Source organism: Amblyomma maculatum, chromosome 2, assembly GCF_055883805.1.
Source record: "Amblyomma maculatum isolate TAMU_Amacu chromosome 2, ASM5588380v1, whole genome shotgun sequence".
NCBI classification, from domain to species: Eukaryota; Metazoa; Arthropoda; class Arachnida; order Ixodida; family Ixodidae; genus Amblyomma; species Amblyomma maculatum.
In genome coordinates, this window is record NC_139345.1 from 25,332,933 (window position 1) to 25,346,408 (window position 13,476).

The window sequence follows — 13,476 nt, forward strand, 5'->3', positions numbered from 1 at the left end:
TGAGTGCGAGTGTGAGTGAGTGGCCGTGAATGAGAGAGGGTGTGAGTGTGAGCGTGAGTGAGTGGATGGGTACCAGAGTGACCGTGAGTGCGAGTGTGAGTGAATGGCCGCAAACAGGAGTGGCCATGAGTGTGAGTGTGAGTGAGTGGCGGTGAATGGCAGCGGGCATGAGTGTGAGTGCGAGTGAGTGGGGTTGAGAGTCACTGGTCGCGAGTGTGAGTGTGAGTGAGCCCCTTCTCATGGTGCCGACCTATGTATATAAGTGCTCGTAAATATACACAAAGTGGTTCGTGTGACAAGTATATGAACATTGTGCGAGCATGTGCCTCTTCAATTGTGCATTTGTTAGAGCTACATCCGGGCAGTCCAAGGCATATTTTCAGTACCTGCGCTTGCACGCTCTCTAAAGTCCGCAAGTAGGAAATGCTCATATTAGAGAGTACCGGGAGACTGCACCGGATGTAGCGAACAAACAGATTCTCGTAAAGCCTTAGTAAGGAGCGCTCGTTGGACCCCATTTGATGCCAGCTATGGAACAGAGAACATGGTAAATATTGATTAGCCGTTTCTTCACTATACTGATATGTTTCGACCATGATAGTCTGCGATCAATAATTACTCTCAAGAATCTGTGATTTGAGACGTACGGTTAGACAACTCCATGAAGAGTAATCGAGTAACGGCTAACACATTTTCTCGTAAATGCGATTACTGCACCCTTTTATGCCGCTAAAAGCAAACCTTGACGCCGTAAGTATATACATCGATGTCGATGGCACAGCTCGTTGCGATCTCGCACGTAGTTGTGGGCGCGTCGAACCAGAAGCCCGCTGATGTGGATATTAGTTGCAGTTCGCTTACCAGGCCAATTAGTGCAACGTTGAATAAAGTTGGGCCGAGGACTCCTCCCTGTGGAATCCCACGACTGACCTCATAGCGGGCACTACCTCCATCAGGCGTAGTGTAAACAGAGGGGCCGTTGAGATAGCTCACAATCCACAGGTACAGCCGGCCGCCAGCTCCCAAGTCGTAAAGTCCATCAAGAATAGTATCATGAAGGACGAATTGTCGTAAGCCCCTTTTATATCTAAAAAGACAGCAGCTACTAGTCGACGGCGACTCTTTTCGTTTTCTACTGTCGCCACGAGGTCGATGACGCTGTCGATGGAAGAGCGTCCCCGACGAAATCCAATCATCATATTCGGATAAAGATCATTATACTTTCTAGAAAATACTCAAGGCTTGTCAGGACCATTCGTTCCATAACTTTTTCAACACAGCTTGCTAGGGCAACTGGCCGGTATAAAGTAATTTCGAGAGGAGGCTTTCCATGGCTTCAAAAGAGCAACCAGGCGGCTAATCTTCCGGTGTTCAGGAACAGTGCCGAAGCTCATATATCATTGAAGTAATAAGCAGCGCAGTTCGACCATCCTTGCCTAGGTTTGATTAAGTTTAATAAGTAATCCCGTCAGGACCAGGTGCAGAGGAATACCGACAAGAGGCAAGAGTGGCGTCTAATTCAGGTATTGAAAAAGGGCAAGTCGTATTGGTCATTCGGCAAAGGTGGCGCAAAAACCTCTGAAATTGGTGACTGTGTCTGGTTTGTGCCCACAGTCATTTTACAGAAATCTTCAGCTACGTCAACTTCATTGCGGCGTTGATGATGGGCCAAGGCACGAAAAGGGTGCTTTCTTCCGGAGGTGAGCGGTGCAAGCTTCTCGCAACATGCCGGATACGCGACAGTCGCTTACGGGGATCCAGTGATGAGCAGAACTGTCTCCAACGTTGTCGTCCTAACCTCTCCAGGTGTCGCAAAACTTGTCAAGAAAGTGCGAGATCATACGCCGATTTCGTCCTTCTGTACTTCCTTTCAGCCCGCCGACGGACCGCGCGAAGCCCCTCGAATTCCACGTCGATGCTAGACACTGACGCAGGCACACAAACATAGCGAGTGTGCTCACTGATGGAGGACGCAATCAGGTCTATATTTGAGACGGTGACTGGAGAGGCATGAAAGAAGTTTTCACAGATACCCTAGAGACCGGCCAATCTGTGTATTGTACACGAGACGAAGTGGTATAACGCTGATGTCAAATCCCTGAAGGCGGAGAGCACATCGGGCAAGGCGGCCGACGGGTCTTTAAGAGAGGACAGCCAACATAACGCGTGGTGGTCCGTGACGACGTCAAACTGGCGTCTATACAGGTAGAACCGGAATTTAATTAGTGGAGTACCATAATGGCCAAATACTCCTTTTCCGTAACTGAGTAGTTGCATTCAGCTTTAGAGAGGACACGACTCGCATACGCGACCAGTATTCTTAAAAGCCTTTTTTCCTTTGAGCCAAGACAGTTCTGAGGCCAACGCCACTCGCATCAGGACCTCGGTGGGTGCTGTGGGTCGTAGTGATGAAAGATTGGCGGCAAAGTCAAAAGATGGCACAATGTGGTAAACGCTTCGTCGCACTCGGCCGACCACATAGTTAAGTCACTGTTTCCCCCGAATAGCTTCGTCAGGGGTGCAATTATAGAAGCGAAATTCCGTACGAAGCGCGGAGAATACGAGCACAGACCTATGAAGCTTCGAAGTTGCTTGAGCGAGACCGGTTTAAAAAACTCCGCCACTGCACGCAGCTTGACCGGATCAGGGCGAACACCTTCCTTATATATAGAGACGATGTGCCCTAAAATGGTCAACTGCCGGGCACCGAAGTGGCAATTCTTGAGATTCAATTGTAAGCTTGCGTCAGTAAGACAAACCAAAACTTGCCGCAAGCGCTCTAGGTGAGTGGCGAAGTCGGTGAAAAAGACAACAATGTCATCCAAGTATAGCAGAGGCAGATGTGCCACTTAAACTTCCGCAAGATGTTATCCATCATCCTCTCGCATGTGGCGGGAGCGTTGCACAGACCAAAGGGCATCACAATAAATTCATAGAGGCCATGCGTCACAAATGCGGTTTTCTCTCTGTCACAGGCGTCCATTGGCACTTGCCAGTAACCGGAACGTAAATTAAGAGACGAAAAGTACTCGGCACCTTGGAAGCAATCAAGAGCGCCGTCTATACGCGGAAGGGGTTAATTATCCTTGTGGGGTAATTTTGTTGAGGCGCCGGTAATCGATACAAAAGCGAATCGAACCATCTTTCTTCCTTATAGCACCACTGGTGAAGACCAGGGGCTTTGAAACGGACGGATTACACCACGCGTTGTAGCATGTCCTCAACTTGTTCATTGATTACGCGACGCTCTGCCGTTGACACACGATAGGGTCGCTGTCGTAAAGGCGAGTTAGAGCCGGTCTGAATGTGATGCGCGACTGTAGAAGTGCGGTGTGTGGGCGGCGTCGAAAGTAGAGCGAAACGTCTGTAAAAGGGCCACAAGCTGCGTCCTGTAGGTGGAAGGAAGAGCGTCATCGATGACAGTTCAGAAGAAACCGTCTGCAACGGATCAGGCGTTAGATCGGACTGCAGGGCATCGAGTTATCAAGGCGTCCAGGTCAGAGAGAAGGTGGGCTGGTTGAATAGAACCGGGAGATTCACCACGTAGCAGAGTAAGCGGGCACGGAGACGGATTGTAGATGAGTAGCTGCGTGAAGCCACCAGAGGGACGGAGGCTTTTGGAAATAAACGCCACATCCAAGCAGCTGCTGTAGGAGGTTGTTCCACGTAGAAACGTCGGTGAGCCGTCGTTTGCAAATCACTCACAATAATATGAGAAGCTGAACAACACTGGATTGTTGAAAATAGATATGATTGGTAAAAGCCATTTCTCGGTGGAATATATAAGCACCAATTACAGAAAAGACTCGTCCTTTCAGGATTAATATCAAACAAATGTAATGATTTGTGTTGTGAGGCTGTAGAACACGGCGGACACGCGCAATGTCTTGGCGTACACACACCAGCACTTTACTTGTTTCGTCTGCTTCTCGAGACCATAGCAGAACATATACAGAAAGGCGGAAAGCAGACGGCATGTTTGGCTCACAGATAACAGGAAAGCGATACTTCTGTACCCGCTGTCGGAAGTCACTCAGACGGCCACGCAGGCCTCGGACATTTCACTGCGTCACTACGCTGCGGAGCATGTGTATCGTGCAGAGGTGGAATTACTTTTTTGCGCCATTGTGAATCAGTATCTCGAACTCCAAGGAATGTTCACGAACCGGGAGTATTGGACCGCGATGAACGAATCAGTGAGCTGGAGCGTCGCAACGCGCAAATCGGCGGAGCGACGTAGATGAAGCGAGTTCGCTGTGACAGCGGATCGGCAGAAATGCACGACTGCGCTAATTGACTGACTAGAAAGTTTGATTTGGTCAAGGAGCTTATAACAAAACTGCTCGAGTGGAGGCCGCCGATACCGGCGTACGCACGGAGGTGAAGCGTGGTCGAGCGCACGGCGGCCATCTTGCCATAGGCAAGAAAGAGCTACCTATTGCGAGATGGCCGCCGAGCAAGATGGTTTCAGAAACTTAAGAACAAGAGTAAAGAGATTAGCATCCATGAGTGTAAAATGAAACGAGCGAGCCGGCTGCGCTAAGCGAAACCGGTGCATTTTCTGATGGCAAGATGGCGGAGTGCGGATTCAGCCCACGGGCGCCTCCTCCACTCCAGCAGTTCTGTTATAACATCCACGAGTTTAGTTTGGTTTGTAGGGCCTAACGTCCCAAAGCGACCCAGGCGAAGGTCCGCCATTATGTTCCAAGCTCTACGGGAAAGCCGCTCCTTGCGTCTACAGGGGGGCTCTGCGCTCCACCGAAATGCGGCCGCCGCGGCCGGGATTCGATCCCGTGTCCTTGGGTTGGGCAGTCGAGTGCCCTAACCATGAGCCATCACGGCCGGGCGACTGACCAGAAAGTGAGCGTAGGTTTGAACCCTAGCGAACGACGCCGTCAGACAACTAAAACAGTTTCTTCAGGCACATCATCCTATAGAAGAAAAACGTTCAAATTTTTATTTTCCGTCCTTAATTAAGATTTTAATGATCATTAGGAATGGGGTGAAATAATATGTTTCGTGGAAACGGTGCTTCTTCGTGTTGGCTATGACTGCAGACACCGACGCAAAAGATACTGACGTAATCACAGAGGCATCAATTATGCGTTCCAAGGCTTCAGTAAACTGCCTTAATATATTCACTTTTTTTTTTTTTTTTTTTGCGTCTGTGCGCGTGCTTATGAATGTGGCTTAACAACATGCATCTTGTATGAAAATAGCAACATTACATTCTTCCGCTACCAACTCCTAAACTTGCATGACAACTGTTGCTGTTCCCAAAGGACGCGATATGGCTGTGCGAGGTGTACAGTGCATGCAGTGCTCTTCAGCCGTGATTCAAGTAAGCCAGCCTTGTAGCGCACACGCCTTGTAAAACATGTCATATTCCACAGATGACGTAGATGCAAAGCGAAGGCGAAAGCGCAAGGACGTCACCAGGTGACGTCACTTTCCGCAGTGACGTGGAGACGTTTGCCTTTCTACATTTACGCGCTCCAGGCGGTGCAGACGCAACCAAGAATAAAAAAAAATGCATGAAAAACAAAAGCAAACTGAAGCGCATCTGCCGCGGAACTTGGCCGAAGTTTGTTAGCGCTGAGTAGCGAAAGAGGCTGCAGGAAAGCCCCCGAGGTTCGGCCCTCATCGTAATTGAGTGAGCACGCGCGGCCACCGCAGCCAGTCACCGAGTGCGTCGCTCACCTGCCGCGGCCGCACCGAAATCGACGGCCGCTGACATTTCGCGCGCGACGAACGCGCGCCGGTGTCGTGTTCTTCGCGCATCGGTGTATATCTCTGTTTCGGCCGAGTCGCTACACCGCCGAGAACGGGGAAGGAGAAAGAAAAAGCTAAGAGGAAATCAATTTCCCTGTTCCACTCCCGAAATTCCACTCGCCGTAATTACGAGAGCGGTGCTTCCTGGCTGCGCTGTTCCACCATCGTCGGCTGCTGCGTGTCGCGGGTATTTGACCGGAAGCGGCACTGGCCGTCGACGAATCGTGACTGGCCAGAGTCAGAATTACACCCTAAGAGAGCCGTGCATACAACGCCCTTCACAGGCGGACACGCGGTCACTTAAATTTGCTCTTCGGGGCTGACCCCTGTCTCTGGCCAACGAAATAGAGCGCTTTTGAAATTGGCCAGCACCAACGGATTACCACATCCAGAACGTTGCTTTCACTGGAAACGGAATTTTCGTAAGTTGGAAATAACAAAAAAAAAAAATGAAACGCGAGTGCCGCCATCAAAGGTCGATTTCGCCAGTGACGCTGCTGTGCCGCAAAACCTTTATTCGCGCGGATCCCAAAGGCTAGGACCACTGGCTTCAGGACGGCGATCACGGACAAATTTTTGATGTAGGAAACATTGGTTTGAATTTGGATGAAGGAAATACCTTTTTTTTTTTAATTCGTGTTTCTCATGAAGGTGGAATTTGGCGCTGGACAAATTTTAATGTACCCAGAAGGAGAGCTATATGTCCTCAATGAAGCGAACAACGGAAATGAAAATTATAGCTAATGGATAGGAAGTGAACACCTCAGGGAGCCATCGCGAGTGAATGATATCACAGTTGACATGAACAAATGGCCATGGACAGGGTATATAGTGCGAAGGGGAGACAAACGATGGCCCCTCGGGATAAAAGTATGAATTCCAGGAGAATACATCCGCAGTAACTGGCGGATAATCAGGTTGGGGGACCAGATCAGAATGCTAGCTGAAATAAGGTGGCCGCCGCATAGTTCAGGGTTTAGTAGGGGGATATCGTTGGTGCCCTTTTCCCTTGAGATTATGGTTGAAAAATTCTAATTCCCGAGCAACATCAATACCCACCGGCAGATAGAACACTAAATAAAAGCGAAGAAAACATCTGGAGGCGCTTACAAACAAGGACTTTTCTGAATCTAGCTACCTTTATCCAGTGGTACTCGGAACAGTTCTCATATAGATGCAAACTATGTCAGGATAAGGCTGATCTGGCACATATGATATGGACGTGTCCCGAAATCGAAATTATAAATTCAGAGACAAGAACATAATAATTTTGGGAGACTCTACTGTTGAGCTCACACCCTGAAACTCATCTAGGTGTAATCCGATTGGCCGAACGCGCCGAGTGATTGGAGCTTGATCTGTGGAAACCGAGCACTAGTTTATTTGTCCGGTTTTCGCACCGCGTCAACTGCTTTACCACTATATAGCATGCAGATGTAGCCGGCGACACAGCCTAAGGCGAAACGAAGTCAGCTTGGCAAGTGACCCCTATGAATCGGAATTACGGCTGAAAACATCAGTACAGAGCGCCAAGCGCAGCTTTGTGCGGCTGGCACGTTGACTGACGAACGAGTGATGCCCGCGTATAAAATATATACCTCCTTCACACCGCCCAGACTCGCGCGCCCTTCCCGCACAGCTGAGGCGGTGTGCAGGTGCTGCCGCGGCACTTGCGTGCCCGCTCGTACGCACAATGCGGGCCCAAAGACAAAGGGGCTCCCATCCTCCCAGACAGGACGTCAAGAGGAAACAAAGAAAAGTACATTTTTCCCCTCATGCAAATTTTGCACTGGCGCTGAGGGCGTAAAGCTGCAGGGCTTGGAATATTTCGTATGGTTTCCCGTTCGTTGGCGTCACCAAGACGATGCTAAGAAGTGAGAACACCACGCATTTTTGGGCATCGGTCGAATTTTCTTGCAGCGAGAACTTGCTTAAATTACGCGAAATGCTGGCAGAAAACGCGCCCCCTTGCTGCTGAGACGTGCCTCCTAGAACTCTGATCCCGGACAGCAGCAAATACGGCAAAACTCCTCGCTGTTTCGTTGGCATCTATACAAACGCTTTTGGGTAGGGCTGCTTACTTGTTCTCTGACCGATTTGTTTCAATTATCCGCACTTAACAATTCCTCTTCCTACCAGCAGAACCTTCGTCATTCCAAAAGCATTTTGCCTCTAACTATATAACACTGTTTAGAATTGGCATAATGTAAAATAAATACCGTTGTTTATGCTAAGCCAACGTGCGGACTTATCACTATTGCCAAACCTTTGTTTTCTTTTGTTAAATTTTAGGCAAACACATATTTCGTTATTTTTTGACAAACTGCCAATAACTAATGGCATGCACCTCCAGACTGCAATTCGTGCAATACTTGCTTAGAAGGGCTTTGCTCACCGTCGAACACGGCAGAAGGGGTAACTTTCCAGGTGTCATAGAAGTGCTATAAAAGCTAGCTGCAATGGTTCACTTCATTGTGAAATAGGTAAGGTTACGCAAAAATTGCAAAGTTTCTCCAATATAGCATAAATGTAACATTATATATCGCAATCAAATATTGCCGGTAACTGTCTCGCTCTTTCGGTGCCGCTATGACGGATTGATCTGTTCAGTTATGTAACAGAAAACTTGCATACTGAAACAATGGCGGTAATGCTAGCGTACGAATGTTCTGTTCCCCAGAAGGTCACGCTTACGTAAGGCTTAGATTCCGTGTCGTTCTATATAGGGAAAGTTCTTTCCGTTTTTAAACCACAAAAGTGGAAATTGTAACCAGGCTATATGCAAGTGAGCCGGCAAGGCTTCCGAAAGTAAAATTTCTACTCGCTTGACTACACTTGCATCGAATAGGGAGGTGAACTTTAGAAGTTATTTATTATATAGAAGAAATTACAGTAGTGTTCATGTGTAGCCCCAAAAAGTTACCAAGCTTTCCTGTTCCCATATGCAGTTATAACGTTCCACGGCCTGCCCCTGTATAAAGATGTCGGGGCAGCTTAGTAGGATGCGGCGTAAGGCTACCGACAGGGTGGAATAACGCCAAGAATGAGGTCGCGGGATCGAATCCCAGCAGCGGCGGCCAGGCTTCTTGGGTTAGAATCCCAAAACTCCATTTGTCTTCTGGGATGTAAGCACACGCTTTTAAGGAACCCCGATTAACCCTAAGTAACTCTCTATTACTGCCCATCTTCCCCCTGCTTCCTCTCACTTCCTTTCTCATCCCTTCCATCCAGACGACTTCCCGAAACGGCACATGGACTACGAGCAGGGGTCGGGGTTATCGGCTGATTTTTTATTTTCAGGAAATTCGGCGGACGTGTTCGCTAAAGTGACATGTTTGCTAGCAGAAGTTTAAGCGCATGTAATTAACATGCAAGTAGCAGTGTATAGTAAGATTATTGCAATCTGTAATAGTTGGCAATACTATAATCGTAAAAACAAGTAACGGGTGAAAGTTAGATTATCGCGGGCCGTAAGACAAAGACGTAGATGGAAGATAATTCGAGAAGAAAATGCTAGCGAAAGCAACGGGCGAGCAACATACATGTATACACTCGCCTCTCAAGGACAGTTAGAACCAGGGATCCAGCCGCCTTCATATCTGAGTGTCGATGATCCATAGTGATTTCAAAGAGAAAGGGAAAGCCAAAGGAAAAAGGCAGTAGGCCTGATTGGTCCTTGGCTCCTTATACAGACAGAAGCACACACACCTCCGATACGCATCTATAAAACATAAGACAAGCATAATGCTAGACGTCAAGTACGAATCTTAAACGACGTCTTCACTCATTTATGCACTGAAATCAAAATTTCACAGCATCGAACATATATATTTCTTGCCAGAGAATATTTATACAAGTTGGTGCGTACTAAGAAAAAAGGGAACTACGGCGAGTACGATCCATGAAACTGTAAAGAATATTCATGCAAATATTGTTTTGTGTTCTTCTTAAACACCTTTGGTGATGACAAAAAATCCACATTTAATGCTACTTTGTTGCTAACAGATGGTACTTGGAAGGTTAATTTCTGTGTTACACAGTTAATGAGAGTAATAATTAAAGGTTATCTCCATGTTCTCAGATCATACATTACGGTAGGTGTAGCCTGTTATGGTGAATGCATTGCACGGGACGAAAATAGTAAATTTGATGCGCGGGTAAAATGAAATATATATTTTTTACGCAAGGGTTCTGTGCCCACATCTCGCGGTATAGCAATTTCATTAAATATACTTCATTTCATAATATATTTCATTTCATATACCAATTTCATTAAAGCTCTAGAGTTGCATTTTTTTTTTAATGATACAGTGTTGTATTTTGTTGACTTATTCATTTACTCTAATTCCGTGTTTTGATTTTTATTTTTATTTGTTGTTTTAATGCCTTGTATATCCACCCTGCCTGGGCCAAAATATTGGCCTGCAGTATTTTGAAATAAATAAATAAATAAAATAATGGTCTTAAATATATCTGAAAAAAAAAATTAGACCGAGCAACCTATTAATATATCCAGACACAGTGGTTCCCAATACAATGTTATTTCGAATGAAAACAAGCCTAATACATTGCAGTCTTTAGCCAAACGGGTGCTAACTTGAGGATTTTGGTAAAGCCATCCTACATTTATACTAAAGTTTCTTACTAAATTTAAAATATGCACATTCCAAGAAATGTTTTCATCGAACCAAACACGTAAGAAGCTTATGATTCATGACTTACCTTATAACGCTGCTGTTATATCTAATAGCTATGCTACGAACAGATGTTATAGCTACTAGTAGCTATAATTGCTGGAATTTATTTCAATGATACTTTTGTCCTGTCGCGCTCCCGCTTCCTCATTTTATTTTATTTTTCTCGTGACATAATTTAACATGTAATCGACAGCGAACAACCTATGGCATACATCTAAAATACAGCCATTTTTTAAATTTCAAGAAATAAATTTGAGGTACTTTTATCTTTTATTTATTTTTTTTTTATTATTATTATTATTATTATTTTTTTTTTTTTCAGTTTAAAGAGAAAGCCACGACCTGTAGCTCCGAGGAACACCAAGGGGGAGGGTCTTAGATTAATTATACCGCCTGAAGGTCGAATTACACTGACATCATACGTTACACGGAGGACCACTTTCGCCTTTTTTGAAACGTGGCTGGAATTGAACCAGGGTCCTCCTGCTCTGTAGACGTACACACTAACCACTCAGCTCCCAAGGCGCGTTCATAGGTATCCATCAGGAAGTAAGGCAGTTACAGCACTTTTCCTTTCCTTATAGGCATCTCATCACTACCGCCTGAACAGTAACTGCATTTGTCAAGCCGCATTTCGAGAGATTTTGTTCTCTTTCTCTACAGCTTATCGTCTTGGTCGAAGGTATTCTGGCCTCGTGTTGGGCTTCGGATAGTCCACCTTCACTCCCACCTTCATCCCTTCCCTTACGGCGCGCTTCAGGTGTCCACAGCTACAAGTGTGGCAGATACTGCGCTTTTCCCTTCCTGTGAACCAATTATTATCATTGTTGTTGGGCTTCGGTTTACTCTCGGAGAACAGGTAACACCTTCTGCAAATGCGCATTCCAAGAAAGAAATAAAAAAAAAAAAAAACGAGCATCACGCTAGAGAATGCAACTGTGAAAAAAAAAACAGAAAAATAAAAAACAAAAAAAAAATAAACGAAAAGCTGTTAGACCCCTCTGAACCCGATCCCGGTACGTGCCACGAACGAGGTAGATGTTCTTCCGGCTGTCATTTGAAATGTCCGATGGTACCGTTTGCTGCCCTTGCATTTTCGACTCGCCATTGATGCTACAAACACCTACTTAAGTATGAAAAAAAAAAAAAAGAAAAAGCTATTCACGCAAACAATAAGCAATTTCGCTTGCAATCAACCAGCAGAACCGGAATTCATGGAGCGATGACGATATACCCTGCTTCTTTGAGGGGAGATAGGCATGGCCGAAAAATTTATGTGAATCTCTCACGGCGCCAAGGAATACTGAATACGCGCAATGCACACACCAGCTCAAAGCGACGACAAACGACTGTCTTGAAAGGGGTCGAAGCAAGCTTTTCTTTTGGTTTCAAGGTACAAGCTTCCTTGGCAGGCGTCACTTTGATCCCGCCTAAGTCTTAAGTGCACCATGAAACTGCATACGAGGAGCTCGTGTTGGAAGAAATTCTGCCTGTTTCAGCACGATATCTTGACTACCCAGCGCTAGACTGCCGAAAGTAAGTTTCCCGTGGGAACTGCGTCATTTGTATTGCGAAACTCACAACGTTTGTCAGATTGCACTCATTTCGCGATATGAAATCGTGACTGAGCCAACAAATGTGTTCTATACGAATCAGAAGGCAAAGCTCTGTATGCGACTTGCTTGAGAAACGACTTATCTCGAGCTCCATTCGATTGAGTCGGTACACCTTGCGTGCCATCTTCTAGGTTTCGATTTCAGGCTGTCAAATCCAGCCGTTGCCTCAGCTGTACACGTGGTTCTCCTGAACGTAAGAACATTGGTGTGCGCTACTCGCTCTTTGTCGCACTCCCGCGGTTCTTGTGCATTTATTTAAAGTAGCCCATCGGCGCAGATTGAGAGAGGCTGGTTCCACTCACCGCCTGCCGACGCCTTCCATGTAGGCCTTGAGTGATGTTGCATCGCCTTCAGCCGCCTCTTCCGCCGCCCCTGCCAGCGTCAGTGACGGCACAGGGGCCTGGGAACCCGGAGTCCGCCGGGTGCCCTCTGCCTCGGGGCCGCTCGCTTCCGCGGCCGTGCTCTCTGTGAGCGCGGCGCGGTCATGGCGCACTCTCGATGCACCAGCACCGGCGTCCGCCGCCTCCCTGGCAGACACGACGTCTTCTTCCCGACTCAAGAACTGTGCACCGCGACGCGGCTCCAACGACGCTGTTCCTTCTCACTGTCGCGCGCACAGACACTGGCTCTCCGAGAGAACTCCACTGCCTTCCGCGCGCTTCGCGAAGCTCGCCGGCAGCGCCGTACCGCAGGTGGTTGGCACCGCGCCGTGGCTCCAAGCCCCGAGCTCCGTTGCCCGTCGCTCGCTGATGCAGTGTCCGCGGCGCGCGCGGTACGTGGGTATCTAGCAATCCATGACGGCCAAGTGTTATTCAAGCGCGGATAAATCCGACGCCTCGGCTTGGTGGCTCACAGGTGAGGTGCAGTTTCGTTTTAACGTTAGCAGGCCCTCGCCATGCACCCCAGCCGCTGGCGTTCTCGCCGTCGACTGTGACGGCTGCGTCGCTTCCGTCGCGTTGGATGCAGAAGTGGGCGGCGGGCGCGAACGTTTTGGAAGCGAACAGAAAAGGGAGAGAGTTCGGTAACGTGGCGCCATCTAGCGCCTTTAATAGTAAGGAGCGAAGTTGCTCTCTGGTCCTACGCTGGGATTTCAAGGCTTCTTGTACTGTGTCGTGTGCACATTGTTGATGGAAGAAAGGTAAAGTGGGGGGGCAGGGGGGGGGGGGGGGGGCTTAGTGGCATGTGTACAAGCGAATTTGCGTGCGTGAGCGCGTGGCATTCCATCTACAGAAACGGGCATTGAACTTGAGGGCTTTTCAAGTTTAATATACGCTAGTATCATTACTAAACCAATTGATCAATCATCTATTTTCACTAGGCGGTACCATTCAAGTCAAAGTGATTTCGTATAATGCATTCCTTCGTATTCTCTTCTTTTGTCGAATCCCATA

General features: G+C 47.4%; 1 protein-coding gene across 1 annotated transcript in view; it reads right to left on the minus strand.

The window, feature by feature from the left end:
* LOC146198172 (uncharacterized) overlaps nucleotides 1-13,029 on the minus strand; it is a 104,072-nt gene extending 91,043 nt beyond the window's left edge. The window contains exon 1 of the mRNA XM_084593528.1: nucleotides 12,388-13,029. Within this exon, the coding sequence (XP_084449654.1) occupies nucleotides 12,388-12,407 (20 nt within the window). The 5' untranslated portion in view covers nucleotides 12,408-13,029. The remainder of the gene's footprint in view (nucleotides 1-12,387) is intronic.
* Nucleotides 13,030-13,476: the final 447 nt, after the last annotated feature.